Source organism: Phyllostomus discolor, chromosome 4 (genome assembly GCF_004126475.2).
Source record: "Phyllostomus discolor isolate MPI-MPIP mPhyDis1 chromosome 4, mPhyDis1.pri.v3, whole genome shotgun sequence".
Taxonomy (NCBI): Eukaryota; Metazoa; Chordata; class Mammalia; order Chiroptera; family Phyllostomidae; genus Phyllostomus; species Phyllostomus discolor.
Window position 1 is genome coordinate 135,670,591 of NC_040906.2, and position 15,772 is coordinate 135,686,362.

Sequence of the window (15,772 nt, forward strand, 5' to 3'; positions counted from 1 at the left end):
GCTTGTTATTCTGTGTTGGATGGATCTGGGTCTCGAAATATACCAACCTGCGTACTCAATACTATTTCCTTAAAAATCTGTTACTCTAGGCAATATTCATAATGTGGCCTTTACCTTTTTAATCTTTTGTATTTGTTAGTTTTTATTTAAAACCTTTTGCAGTTATACTTAACATGTAATATTATATTAGTTTCAGATATACAACATAGTAATTTGCATAGACATTTATGTAACTTACAAAGTGATCACTTCAGTAAGCTATACTCATCTGACACTATGCATAGTTATTACATTACTGATTATATTCCCCATGCTGTACCTTACATCCCTGTGACTGTTTTTATAGCTGGTAATTTATATATCTTAATCCCTCTCCCTTTTTACCAATCTCATCTGGCAATGATCAATATATACTCTGTATCTATGAGCTTGTTTTCTGTTTTGCTTATATTATTTTCTATATTCCACATGATAGTGAAATCATATGGTACTTGTCTTTCACTAACTTATTTCACTTGACATAATACTCCCTAGATATATCAATGTTGTCTCAAATGGCAAATTTCATTTTTTTATGGCTGAGTAATGTTCTGTTCTATATAAGTACCACATCTTGATGGACACTTACTGTATCCATACTTGCTTATTGAAAATAATGCTACAATCAGCCCTGGCTGGCGTAGCTCAGTGGATTGAGCGCGGGCTGGGAACCAAAGTGTCCCAGGTTCGATTCCCAGCCAGGGTACATTCCTGGGTTGCAGGCCATAACCCCCAGCAACCGCACATTGATGTTTCTCTCTCTCTCTCTCTCTCTCTCTATCTCCCTCCCTTTCCTCTCTAAAAATAAATAAATAAAATATTAAAAAAAAAAGAAAGAAAATAATGCTACAATCAATAGGAGTGCAAATGTCTTTTCAAATTAGTGTTTTGGATTCTTTGGATAAATACCAAAAATTGGGATTGCTGGGTTCTATGATAATTCTATTTTTAATTTTTTGAGGAAAACCCCATACTGTTTCCATGGTGGCTGCATTCCTTTGCAAAGTGCATGAGGATTCCCTTTTCTCTACAACCTCCCAGCACTTGTTTGCTGATTTATTGATGACAGCCATTCTGGCAGGTGTCAGGTGATACAACATCGTACTTTTAATTTACATTTATTCCCTGAAGATCAGTGATGTTGAACATTTTTTCATGTATCTATTGGCCATTTCTATGTTCTCTTTGGAGAAATGTCTATAGGAATGTGTGTGTGTGTGTGTGTGTGTGTGTTTTACATTGTAGGAGTTCTTTAAATATGTTAGATATTGACCCCTAATCAGATGTATCATTAGCAAATATCTCCTTCCATTCAGTATGTTGCCTTTTTGTTTTCTTATTGTTTCCTTCACTGTGCAAAAATTCTTTAGTTTGATGTAGTCCCAATTCTTTATTTTTTCTTTTTTTTCTCATGTCTGAGGAGCAAAGTGGCCATTAATTAGAGCCCACTGTCAAATACAAGATCATCTAAATTGTTTCCATTTCTGTTTTTCCATTTCCAATTCTGTTTCCATTTTCTACACTGTTTCCAAAGTGATCTGTCTCCAACACCCAAATCAGATTATGCCATTCCTTTAAATAACATCCTTTAAAATTCCCCAGGACTAATAAGAGTAGTCTTCAGAGTGTGCTGAGTAGGTGTCTTTAAAACCACTACAGAAGAGAGGAAGGCAAGCAGTGTGTGACACAGGGACCTGTTGCTCCTTTTCCAGAGCAAATTTACTTTGTTCATCTACTTTTTTACATAACAGAATTTCATCTAAGATTGTTTGGAAAGTTATTTAACATTGTTTTTCAGTGAAAGGTAAAATTACTGGTCTTGTGAATAGACCAATTATCTAATCCTGGCATACAAACCCCTACCTACCAACCATATGTCATACCTCTGCAACTGTTTGCTGTTCTTAAAACACACCAATTTTATACAACTTCAGGCTTTATCCAGCATCCACATTTTAGTATTGTACATGCAGTGCCCTCATCTAAAATGCCTATCTTCTCAGCTTACTTCATTAGCAAATTTCAATGCCCTTCAGGCTCAGCTTAATTACACCACATCTGGAAGCCTTCCTTGACTTATGTATGTGCCTTACTTATAACTCGATTACAATATACAACATTGTATATCAACATTATTGGTCCAGGTAATTGTTTTATCACTAGATCTACCAAACTTGGCCAATCAGAATCACTTGGAAAGATCTTTAAAATACAGATTCCTCAGCCACACTAGTAACAACTGCAGTAGACAATTTGGTATGTAAGTACTAGGTCTCAATTCTTTTTTCTCCTACCTTTATTCCAAGAACAAATATTTATTAAATTAAAAATAATTTCTCTGAGAAGATAATATTTAATCAAAACTCATTAAAAAGGATTTCTTTATTCATATGAACCTATTTCCTTACATGAAATTTATATATCAGAAAGCTGAACTGGGGACTTCCAGCCAAGATGGAGACATAGGTAGATACACTTTACCTCCTTGCACAACCTAAAAAAGGACAACAACAAATTTAAAAACAAAAAATAACCAAAACTGCCAGAAAATAGAACTGGGTGGAAGTCCGAACCAAGCAGTTAAAGAAATATTCATTCAGACCAGTAGGAGGGATAGAGATGGGCAGCTGGGGTGAAGAGGATGAATGGCAAGGCAGCAGCTGGAGGACCAGTCAGGCAAGGTGGCAGTTGGCAGACTGGGTGGTCCCACGTTTGCATGAGAATATACCAGGAGGAATAACTGGGGAGCAAGACAGTCCGCACAACCCAGGGTTCCAGTTCAGGAAAAGAAAGCCTCAAAACACCTAGCTATAAAAACCTGTGGGGGTTGCAGTGGGAAAAATTCTCAGCTTCACCGAGTTTGTTGGAGAGACAAACAGGGTCCTAGAACGTACACAAACCCACTCACCCAGGAACCCAATTTGCTTGATTGTAGCAGCAGAAGTGACTGGAAACCTGAAAGCCAGCTGTGAGTTGAAGAAGTGGCATTGTTCCCTCTTGGACCCCTCCCCCATATAATAGCACCACCATGCAGTGATGTGGGTTGCCCAGCCTGGCAAATACCTAAGGCTCCACCCCTTACTATGTACCAGATGAGCCATGACAAAAAAATATGGCCCAAATGAAAGAACAGATAAAAGCTCCAAAAATTGAACTAAGTGATCAAGAGATAGCCAACCTATCAGATGCAGAATTCAAAACACTGGTAATCAGGATGCTCACAGAAATGGATGAGTACGGTCACAAAATAGAGGAAAAAGTGAAGGCTATGAAAAGTGAAATAAAGAAACCACTTTATTTTTGTTCAGGGAACCAACAGTGAAGGGAAGGAAACCAGGACTCAAATCAATGATTTGGAACAGAAGGAAGAAATAAACATTCAACCAGAACAGAATGAAGAAACAAGAATTTAAAAAAATGAGGAGAGGCTTAGGAACCTCCAGGACATCTTTAAGCATTCTAACATCTCAATCATAGGGGTGCTAGAAGGAGAAGAGGAAGAGCAAGAACTTGAAAACTTATTTGAAAATATAATGAAGGAGAACTTCCTCAATCTGGCAAAGGAAATACACTTCCAGGAAGTCCAGGAAGCTCAGACAGTCCCAAAGAAGTGGGACCCAAGGAAGCAAACACCAAGGCACATCATCATTACATTATCCAAGATTGAAGAGAAGAAAATCTTAAAAGCAGCAAGAGAAAAGGAGACAGTTATCTACAAAGGAGTTCCCATATGACTATCAGCTGATTTCTCAGAAGAAACCTTTACAGGCAAGAAAGGGCTAGAAAGAAGTATTCAAAGTTATGAAAGGCAAGGACCAACATCCAAGATTACTCTATCCAGCAAAGCTATCATTTAGAATGGAAGGGCAGATAAAGTGTTTCCCAGATAAGGTAAAGTTAAAGGAGTTCATCATCACCCAGTGCTTATTACATGAAATGTTAAAGGGACTTATCTAAGAAAAAGAAGATCAAAACTATGGACAGTAAAATTACAATAAACTCACAACTATCAACAACTGAACCTAAAAAAAAAAAAACAGCCAACAACAACTAAGCAAAGAACTAGAACAGGAACAGAATCACAGAAATGGATACCATATAGAGGGTTATAGCAGAGAGGGGGAGGATGGAAGATGGGGGAAAAGGTACAGGGAATAAGAAGCATAATTGGCAGGTAAAAAATAGGGGGGAGTTAAGAGTAGTACAGGAGATGGAGAAGCCAAATAACTTATATGTACAACCCATGAACAGGAACTAAGGGGGACATGGATGCTGGTGGGAGAGGGAGTGCACAGCAGAGAGGAATAAAAGGGAGAAAAAATGGGACAACTGTAATAGTATAATCAATAAAATCTATTTTTTAAAAAGAAAGCCTAACTGAATTCCTAAATAGCCCAATGTTAATAGCTCAAAATTAACTCAAAGACTTAATTTTACTTTTTAAAAGATTTTATTTATTTATTTTTAGAGAGAGGAGAAGGGGGAGAGAAAGAGAGAGAGACACACACATCAATGTGTGCTTGCCTCTTATGTGCACCCTACTGGGGACCTGGCCTGCAAGCCAGGCATGTGCCAGACTGGGAATTAAACTGGTGACCCTTTGGTTCACAGGCTGGCACTCAATCCACTGAACCACACCAGCCAGGGCTCAATGTAAAATATTTCAGAAAAGAAAAATATGTCCTTGGTAATTAATACCCTCAGGTAACATGGGATCAGAATTCAGCACTTTTGTAAATTTTTAATTGTCTGAAGAGAGCAAGTGAAAGAAAGTAGACATTGTTTTGGTTCCCTAGCTTTTAGCTTGTTTTTGGATTTAATGTTTAAGTTTCAATAATTATCAGGAAACTTAACTATAATATTTAGATTACAATAAGCTTGATATAGCATATTATACAAAACATTTCATCTTCATTGATACAACTTCAAGATCTTGAAACAACAACCTTTTAAATTTAACCACAGAATTCTTTGGGAAAAAAATGTATGAAAATATCCTATTCAGAAAAAAACTTTTATTGCTTACTACTGCCCTCTAGTGAATTACTAGAAAATCAACAAGGCTGAAGAGATGATATTACTTAAAATGCTTTTAAGTTGCCCATAGTCGCCTTCATTTTATGTTTTAACTTCCAAATATAAATCACTACCTGTATTTTAAAACCCAAGATATTTTGAAAGCATATATATATAAACTACAAATATTTGTAATACCTTCTTACACTGTCAAGTTTAACACAGCACCTTTTCCCTACATCTCTCCTCTAGAATGATGGTTTCCACCTATGTGCCTTGGATTATTGCAAAGGAGGAACACCAGGAAATGTCTTTAAACCAAATGTCTTGTATGTCCTTATAACACCTATGATTCAAGTATATCTATGCCAATGGCTAATGAAACAATTCATTTAACATGTACTCAATAAGATTTCCCTCACACATATTTACTGATTCTAAGACATGTATTTTCTCACATTTAACATCAGTGAAATCTGAATGCATCTTATAATCACTGGCTGGGCAGAAGTGTTAATGACATAGTTGTTATTACCTGCACATTTACAAATTTCATCAGCTGGTTATAAAATAGTTACTTCTTTGGTTGAATTACATTCTTTCCTGGTAAAACTACTGCCACTTAAAAAGATTTTTAAGATATTACTATGGTTTGACATTGAAATAAAATGTTAATGTGTGAGGAAAAATGAACAAAAGAGCAAATAATTAAGCAAATATTCACTGGAACAATGAGTATAATTCTATGTTTTCTCACAAAGCAACAGTCAAGAATTTTATGAGCTTAAGAAAGGAAGTTACAGAAAATAGAAGCCATTTTGCTACTTAGGTAAATGCAAAAAGAAAGCTTTTCACATTGCGAAATAAGAAACAACTACAAAACAACAATGAAAAAGCTTAAATTTATACAATGGATATGTTAGCAGCTTCAAAGAAAATCTCAGACACAAGAGCAGAGCTCACAAGAAAAGCTGTGTCATCACTTCTCTGGATAGCATAAAATATAATCTTGTATGATAAATACATGAATAACTAATTCAAAAAAGTGATTCAGAAGCTTCACATTCCAGATGTCAAGTTTTAGGAATACATTTCCAATTTATTTCACTTATATTTTCCTTGTTTTTTATGCAGAAGAGTGATATGATTTTTAAAGTATTCATATAAGTCTAAAAACTCACTAAATATAAAACAAAAATTATAAATTAAAAAAAAAGCATGGGCAGGGATCTTTTCTTTATAGTGATACATAAAACACAGATGCATCTTACAACCCGTATCACAGACTCAGTGAAACACAGTATCACCTGGAAGGCTGAGAAATTTGACTTTTAAAAGGGATTAGCGTCTTCAAAGATTACTGAGAACCACTGCTGTCTTTATTTCTATTTTTGAATCCTTAATGTATCACTTTTTCTTTAATCCACTGATTTACAGTTTATGTAAAATATATATAAACCTACACACACCAATAAAACTCATAAATATCCCAAACTACAGGTTCCTTTTTTTACTGATAAGTGTATGTAATAAAAAATTCAGTAGTCACTGCTTCTGTAAGTACCTCCTTTGGTCCACATATTGCATCTTTTTATGAAAATATCATTATTCAACATTTCCCCACCTGACTGCACCAGAAAATGTAAGTATCTACATAAATATCTGTACCTAACAGGGTTTTTTTTTTATTTAAAAAGTAGAAGATTCTCTTTCAATTTAAACTGAAAATAATAGAAGGGCTAATATGTTTGACATTATTGTTCTTTTAAAATTGTGTGGCCAATTATTTGGCTATTCCTTAAGATATAATCTTGGTAAAATTTAAATAATCAACTAGTTTATAAACTAAACAATATTTATCTAAGAAATTGATATTCAACTGGCATACAATACAAAAACATTTCTAGTTTCAATACTAATAGTTACAGATTCTATAACAGACATGATTTTACCTTTAATAATTAATTCTTTGTACTCAGGGTCAAAATATGTTAAATATTAACTTCCCACTTTGGGTACCTTCATTAAATGAATCCTCATCTACTTCCCATGAATATGTACCCTGTTCCATGATCCACCATGGAAAGTTCAATTCTCAAGCTTTCATTGTATATAACAAGCTAGGAAATAATAATTAGAACTATTAACCACTTATCTATCTATAGTAAAACCATTTACCTATAAACAGTTGATTTTCAACTAGTTTTAAATAAAGTTTACATATTTTTAGCCAATTTTTACAGATGAAGAAGCTGGGGTTCAGATATTCGATTTTACATAAAGACACTCAGGACTAGTGTGCTCAGCTATACACGCCATGTTGCCCCCCTTAAACAGAGTCTCCTCTAGCCTACCCTTCTTCCTCTCTACACATGGGCCAGACTATGGGTTGGTAACAAAACATTCCTCCACTGAGTTTTGGGCATATCTTGCAGTGTTCTTTAAACAATGTTTATCTGTCTTTCCACACATACCCAAGTAACTACCATCCAACTGTGCATGCCTCTTTGACTTATCTTTTCCTAATAAACAGTTTCACTGATCTAGACACAACTGCTGTTAGCATCTGGTTTACTTTATCTGCAAGAGGAAAGAGGTGGGAACTTAACTTTGAACCATAGGGAAAGTGAATGAATATTCAACAATTTGAGCTACTAGTGACTACTAAATGGCCAACAGATTCCAAGACTTGGTGAACTGTTTAATTAAATCTTTACAACCTTATTAAATATTATTCTCATCGTAGCAATGAGTAAATTTAGATGGTAAAGTAGTTCAAGGGACCCATGGACTTAAGAGAGATCGACACTTAAATTTAAGCCTCTCCACTAAAAAGGATGTAATTTTATTCCTTATTAAATATATAACTCCTAGGTAGTTTGATCTTGACATGCTGTTACACTGGCCCCTCTCCCTTGGTTTTAGGTCATAAGTGGCACCTCCCTACCTGGTTACCTCATCCCCATCATAAGATTTTCTGATTGCTTTATCAATGTTCTTCAGCCCAGCCCTCTGCATTCTAGAAAAGTAAAGCTCTTCTAGGGATACCTTGACTAAGTATAATTATTTGGTTCAATTAATTATTTAAATGATAATTTTCACAGTTTCAATTAATATAAATTATAGTATTACTTTGAAATATACATATCTTTACAATGATACTGTTCCTACAAGAAGATCTCTTCCAAAGATTTTTAATAATTTCACATTTTTCTCAATCCCACTTATCACCCACAGCTTATTTATTCAGAGCCACCAGAGTAATACTGTTAAAATTTTAGTCAGAGCCTATTGTTTTCCTATTGAACACCTTCCAATAGTTTCTAATCCCAGTCAAGATAAAATTCAAAATCCTATAAGGCTCTACATAATATGGCCTCTGGTTATTTCTCATCTAAACTCCGGTCATTCTTCCCCTTGGTAACTGAGCTCCAGCACATGGGCTCTGCTTCCTTGCTATTATCTGAATACACACAAGAGCTCACCTCAGGGTCTTGCACTCACTCTTCCCTCGTAGCTAGCTCTTTCATTTTACTCAGCTATCTGTTCAAAATGGTGGAAAAACCACTCCTGATCTTTATAGCAGAATCAGCCTCCACTATTGCCTATCCCCTAATGCTGCCTTATTTTTCTTCCTAGCCATCTACCACTTCACTATAGGGAAGCAATTCTCCATGAGTCTCTCTTTTCTGCACATCTTGCAAGTCAGACACTAATTGCCTATTTTTTTTTCCTGTAATATCTTTTCAAGGATGTTTGTACTGCAAATAGCCTTGGAAGACAAAGATAACATCTTCCTCTGGAGCAAAGAGCAGGGATGTTTACTGTCTATTATAAAAGATTCAGCATCCCTAAACTCAAAGTTCCTTTCTTCTGTGATTGAGAATCACATAAAGTGATTCTCAAATTTTAACTAAAAAAGCTTCATTTGGTGTTCTTCACATTGCCCCATGGGAAAAGGGACAACATGAAGAAAATGCTTATCTTATGGCTCCTGCTGCTGTGATAAGTAATGCAAAGTTCTTTGTTTCTTACATCTTGGGCCAGCATCAATGAACCTGCAGCAGGCTACAAGTAGGGTAAAAACTCAGACCCTTCATACTTCTTGATGTTGACCTTCCATATTGGTTTCCTCTTTTCCATTCTTTTTCCTCTTAATGTTTTATCAACTGCTATATATTCATTTCTCCTTTAGTTTTCAAAGCACTTTTACATACAGTATCATCTGCCCTTCAAAATTCCTGAGAAGCATTTTCTATCCCCATTTAATAGGGAAGACACTGACCTTTTGACCTAATAGGTTAAAAGACAAACCCCAAGTTCATCATAACAACTCTGTCACAGAATAGTAATTACAGTCCAGGTCTAACTTCTGATTTGTTATTAGCTGTTGATTGCTTCTTAAAAGACAAATAACTCAGGTGCTATACACATATTCTGTGACATGGGAGGATAATTACCCAGATAACAGGTGGCAAATTCCTTGTATAATAATACATGAAAAAAAATAAAATTGACAATGAGTAACAAAACTGAGTGCCCAACTAAGCACCAGAAATATATTAACATGCATGTATTTTAGACTTCATTATAAATTATGACACATGATTATGTAAAAAAAAAACTAGATTCTATTATACTAGTAGCCCATTTCTTTTATGTGTAAAGGAAGATATATTAAAATAATATCAAAAAGGAGCCCTGACTGGTGTGGCTCAGTGGATTGAGCATAGTCCTACACACCAAAAGGCCACCAGTTCGATTCCTGGACAGGGCACATGCCCGGGTTGTGAGCTAGGTCCCCTGTTGTGGATGTGAAAGAGGCAACTGATAGATATTTCTCTCCCTCTCTTTCTCCCTCCCTTCCCCTCTCTCTAAAAAATGAAAATAAATAAAATCTTTTTAAAAATATCAAAGAGGTTTTTATTAAAACCAGTATTTTCCATCTTTGCAAGAATCAAGAACATTCTAAACATAAAATCTATTATTCTGAAAAGACTCCAAATAATTCAAAGCTTCCTGTACAACTCTCTTTGGGAGATAGGTAATGAAGCATTTATTACTGGCTTTTCCTCTATAATTTGAGCCCAAAATCTCAAAGAACAGTCTATATGCAAGTTTATCAGGCTATATAATTCTTACCTTTCCATTTCTAGGAAGATTGAAAAGAAATCAGTCTCCGAGAGTGTAAGATTGGATTCCAGAGAAATATCAAGCTATGTCAAATATCTGATTTTAAAAGCCTTATAACCCCCAATCAGGATAAATCTACTGAACCAATAACAGATACTGATCTACAATTCTGAGTTCTAATATGCTTATAAACCACCGAATCTATTAGTGCATAGTATATAACCTTCAAGGTTCATGAGTTATAACATTTGTTTCTGAATATTAAATCTCACAAATACAGATAAAATGATTGTGACTTAGTAGGTAAAAATTAACCCTCTTCTTAAGTAAATGAGAAAAATAAAGAAGGAAGCACTAAAATATTAAAGAAAGAAACAGGAATTAAATTCAATACACAGTGGGGAAAAAGTAGGTTTACAGTTGTTTGTATGGAAAGTATAAAAATAAACAAATAACAATACAAGAAAAAACTTTGTTTCATATACTCTCAACTATAAGCCTACTTTTGCCCCACTCTGTATATGACTAAGGTAAAAATAATTGCTTCATAAAGTGATTCTCAAATTTTAACTGAAAAATCACCATAATATAATACTTACTGTGTAAGTTATAGCTGCCAACATTCCAATCAAGGTCAGAGAACTAATGGAAAATGACAAGGCAGCTAAACCATCTGCAAAGGAAAAAAAAAACCACTTAAAAAAGTAGAGATATACTCTTCAAATGTTTATATGTAACAAATCAGTATAAAAATGTTCAAAAGGTTACACATTTTGAAATAATAAACCCAGGCCCTGGCTGGTGTAGCTCAGTGGATTGAGCGCAGGCCTGTGACACAAAGCATCACAGATTTGATTCCCAGTCAGGGCATGTGCCTGGGTTGCAGGCCATATTCCCAGTATGGGGTGTGCTAGAGGCAACGACACATTGATGTTTCATTCCTGCTCTTTCTCCCTCCCTTCCCCATCTCTCTAAAATAAATAAATAAAATCTTTGGAAAAAAAAAAGAAATAATAAACCCAATACGTAGTCCCTTATCCTTGAACTGCTAAAAGGGAGAAAAGTATTTTTAAAGGGCTCTTCACAAACTGATTTATAAAAGATCTTTCAGACTAAGATTTTCTTTCCTTCACCTCTTAAAATTAAAGAGGAATATTACTCATTTTTGAGCCTAAAGTGAAATTAGCAAAATATTAGGTACTCAAAAGGTAGCAAAAAAATTTTAATTTTCTGGTCTCTTTCAATGGCAGATCATGAGAAATAACATTACAGAAGAAAGCCACTGACCCTGACCCCTCAATCTTGATCCTCCTAGTTTCTTTATTACGAATTGTCATATAAGTGTTTAATATATAGCCTAAAACTAAAATCTTAAAACGTTTATTTCACTTTTTAACTTGAAAGGAGATAACCTACCCACCTGGCAGGAAAACAAACAAACAAACAAACAAACAAATAAACAGAAACTAGAAAAACAACACCAAAACAGAAAAACTATGTTAACAAGTTAGATTTCAGAAATCAAAAGCCAATGAGTGAAGAGCAGGGGTGATACTTTCCAACAAATATACCAAATTATGCAATAAAATACTATGCAAATTTGAATGTTCTTAAATGGGAGTAATACTAATTTTTTGAACTGATCTAGTTAAAATGTAGGCTCTGTGGAACTAAATAAAAATTTGCCTACCCTAGTGAATCAATATGAACCATTTCATAAATAATACTATAAAATTAGAATAATCTATCTACCTTCTTAAAACCCACATTTCAGTTTGTATATAACATTTACAGAGAGCATATTAACACATTCACAAATGATGTGAGGCAAATTTTTAAGTCTTAATTTTTTAAAAACTATACACACTACGTTTTATCAAATCAAAGACATTGATGCTATTATTTTCTTGATCCTACTAGGAATATGAACAGAAGGTATTCATGTGACTATGAGAGGTCTGGCATTTGGCTGATAGCAATTTTAAGACATTTACCATCACATATAAAATACATCCCCAAATGAAGGATATAAAAATGTGAAAAAAATGCATGTTAGACTTGATAAAATGGAGTTTTATGATAACATATTCAGCCAATTTAAAGTTAATGTCACTAATAATGGTAAGCAAAATATACTCTAGGATATGGTGTTAAGATTTAATATTAAAAAATAATGTTAAGACTAAAGAGAATGATATTACAGAAATTATAATAATGCTACCTATATAATCAGTGACTCAAGTTATACTGATACTCAAAAACTAGGATAACTTATAGAAAAATATTTAGGACAGAAGAGTAGAATAACTATTCAAGAGACCTGAAAGAGTTAACTTCAAGAAAAGAAGCAATTTCTCAGCAATAGGATCAGGTGCATAAATCCTGACAATTCGGGATTACTAGATGCCAGGCCTGCTATCCTTATTCTTGCTGGTATCAGCAAGATATTAATGGACCACAATTTACAAGATGAAATCTTAAGTGGAAAGCAAGACTATTAAGAAGTTGTACAGCAAGGACTCCAAGACTTAATTTAATCATTGTTTAATACTGTATCTATATAAAGAAAGAAATGCTGATCGAAGGATGTATGGTGCCTATAAAAAATAAAAAGCAACAAAAATTCTCAGCTTGTTTAGAAAACAAATATTCTAGTTTTCTTTAAAAATAAGTTATTATGTTCAAATGCACATAAAATTCTGAGTAATAAGTACACACTCTTATTTGATATCAGTTTCTAATGCCAACTGTATTTTTCAATGGGTGAACAACTTCCTTAACCTAACCTCCCAAACCTATTTGGCTGTCCTCTAAAACCTCAGGTCATGTTGATTAAGTAAAGAAATCTTCAGCAGGCTGACCAGAGGGGAGGGGGTGGGGGATAATGAGGAAAAGGATGAAGGGTTTACAGGAACAAATATAAAGGACACATGGACCATAACAAGGTGGGGTAGAAACAGGGGAGGGAGGTGGGGAGGACTGGCATGATGGGGGGGAGGCAGAAATCTGTACTTGAACCATTTAAAAAAAAAAGAAGAAACCTTCTAGAAAAGCAACTGCAAAATGTTTTGATGAGGTAAATCAATAAAATATTAATTAATTCACAGGAAATTTCTGCCACTTATAAACGATTACTCAATCATGATCAAACAGCATTATAGGGCTCTTCCACAGGGTTTATAAATATTAAAAAAAAAACAATTATCTAGCACATTTCTTTAAAATATTCTTCTAACCCTGGCTGGTGTGGCTCAGTGGATTGAGCTTTGACCTGCATGCAAACCAGAAGGTCGCAAAAGGTCACCAGCTCCATTCCTAGTCAGGGCACATGCCTGGATGGTAGGCCAGGTCCCCAGTTGGGAGTGAGCAAGAGGGAACCAACTGATGTATCTCTCACACTTCAATGTTTCTCTCCCTCTCTTTCTCCCTTCCCCTCTCTCTCAGAATAAATAAAGTATTTTTCCACATTATCCAAAACGAATTACAAACTGCAAAGTAATTATATCTTCATTGTTAAAATATTTTGAAGATATTTTCTCAACAAAGTAAAATGAAGAAGTCAAGAGATTAGTTACGTAAGAGCTACATGACTAAAAGTGAATCTTAACAACATAAACTTCCTAATTTGTCTAGAATATTTTTGACTACAAATTGAAAAAATTTTCTATTTTTATATATTTTTAAGAATTTATTTATTTTGTAGAGAGAGGAGAAAGGAGGGAGAAAGAAGGAGAGAAACATCAATCAGTTGCCTCTCACATGCCCCCAACTTGGGACCCACCACCCAGGCATGTGGCCTGACCATGAATCGAACCAGTGATCTTTTTGGTATGCAGGCCAGAGCTCAATCCACTAAACCACACCAGCCTGGGCTGAAAAATTCTTAACAGAGCAAAAATAGGCTACTCAAAAAGTCCCAAGGGTTGTGAAGTATGAATTATTATGGATTTCTTTTTAAAGAATACTTACGACTACTTCCAAGTTCTTCAAACAAGAACTTCACTTTTTCCCACTCTGTGGAATTTTTGTTATTGGGAACATTCAGTGGAACAAAAGCACTACAAAGGAGAAAATAGCTCTGTTTAATAGTTTTTAAAAAGATAAAAGATCAAATAAAAAGACATAGTCTGAAACTAAATTTTTAGTAATTTTGTTAAACAAACTTTCCCCCCAAAAGTATTAGCAAACCAAATCTGTACCACATAAAGAGGGTGTGAAAAGTTTCTTACCTATGTGTTTACTATATCACAAATTTGTTTTAATAGTTTTATTACTGAATTCAGTATAGTATCCTTTGTAATCCTATTTAATTTATTTTCCACACTCAAAAATATCTTGAGAAGGAGCCATAGACTAAAGGTGGTCAAAAAGCTCCTTGGCATTAAAAAGATCTCTGTGTTAAATCAGGAAAACAGAATATAAATATATGTAATGAGTTCAATATATTTATATGCATAGAAAAGAATAGAAAGGAAATATATCAAAATAAACAGTAAATATCTCATTGTGAGATTAGGGATGATTTTTACTTTCTTCTTAGTAACTTTTTTTCTGTGTCTTGCAAGATTCTACCTAGTACACAAAATGGAAGTAGTTTCTATTTATTTTTCAATCCACAGGTGAAGGGGGACCATGGTAATAAAACAGATAACTGGCTTCCTAGGATTGCTGTAGGAGCTTAGACTGGGCAAAAATGGAAGGGAAGGACAGAGGAAGATACTATTTTCTAGCTCAGAAACTAGAAGACAGTCACGACATTAAGGTAAAGGGCTAAGTATACCTTAGATTGTAAATGCAGACAATCAAAAAGGAACATAAGAAGTAACTCTAATGCTACCTTTCTTCAACCTAATTTTAATTGTAAGCAAAGCAGTAAGGTCTATCCTCTTCTGTAAAGAGGAAATAATGAATTAAGTTCAACAATACCTTAATGGTTAAGGATTCTCACTATAATAAATTTTGTGTGGTAGAAAGGTATAGATATTTTCTTAATCGTAGTCCTTCTTTAAAAAATGAATAGAGTATCTCAGCTTTCAAAAACACACGTTAGATCAAGATAAGAATTGGAGGCTTATAAAACTATAAATTGCTTTTACACTCCTGAAAATAGTAGAACTGAAAACTACTTAGTAAAAATATTTTACACCCAATCTGACTCAGTGAATAACCTTAATACAGATTATTTCTTCAGGAAGAGACAAAGGAAAGGCTAATAAATTTCAGTAGATATGAAAGTATAATACTTCAAGTATAATAGGATTTTCACCTCCTACACTCAGTCACCAAATCATATTTATCTTCCAAATAGCTTACCTGTCTCTTCCTCTCTGCTCTTTGCAACTACTTGAGTTGAGACCCTCATCACTCACCTGAACTATTACAATGATTACCAAACTGATTAGGTAATGGTTACCTAAATGGTCTTCCTGTCTACCATTTATATTTCACTTCTCCAACTCAGCTCCCAAATGACCCTTTCAATGAATCATTCTTCATAGTGTCGTAACTCTTAAAACAAATTCATATGTATTTACTTTCATGATTCACACTTGAAAATACATACACATCTTCGTTGTCCTTCAAC

General features: G+C 34.4%; 1 protein-coding gene across 1 annotated transcript in view; it reads right to left on the bottom strand.

Moving 5' to 3' along the window:
* Nucleotides 1-15,772, bottom strand: part of LMBRD1 (LMBR1 domain containing 1) — a 102,886-nt gene that overhangs the window by 45,445 nt on the left and 41,669 nt on the right. Inside the window, exons 6-7 of the mRNA XM_028509840.2 lie at nt 14,158-14,246; nt 10,788-10,861 (exon numbers count right to left, since the gene is read on the bottom strand). Coding sequence (XP_028365641.1) covers nt 10,788-10,861; nt 14,158-14,246 — 163 coding nt within the window. The remainder of the gene's footprint in view (nt 1-10,787; nt 10,862-14,157; nt 14,247-15,772) is intronic.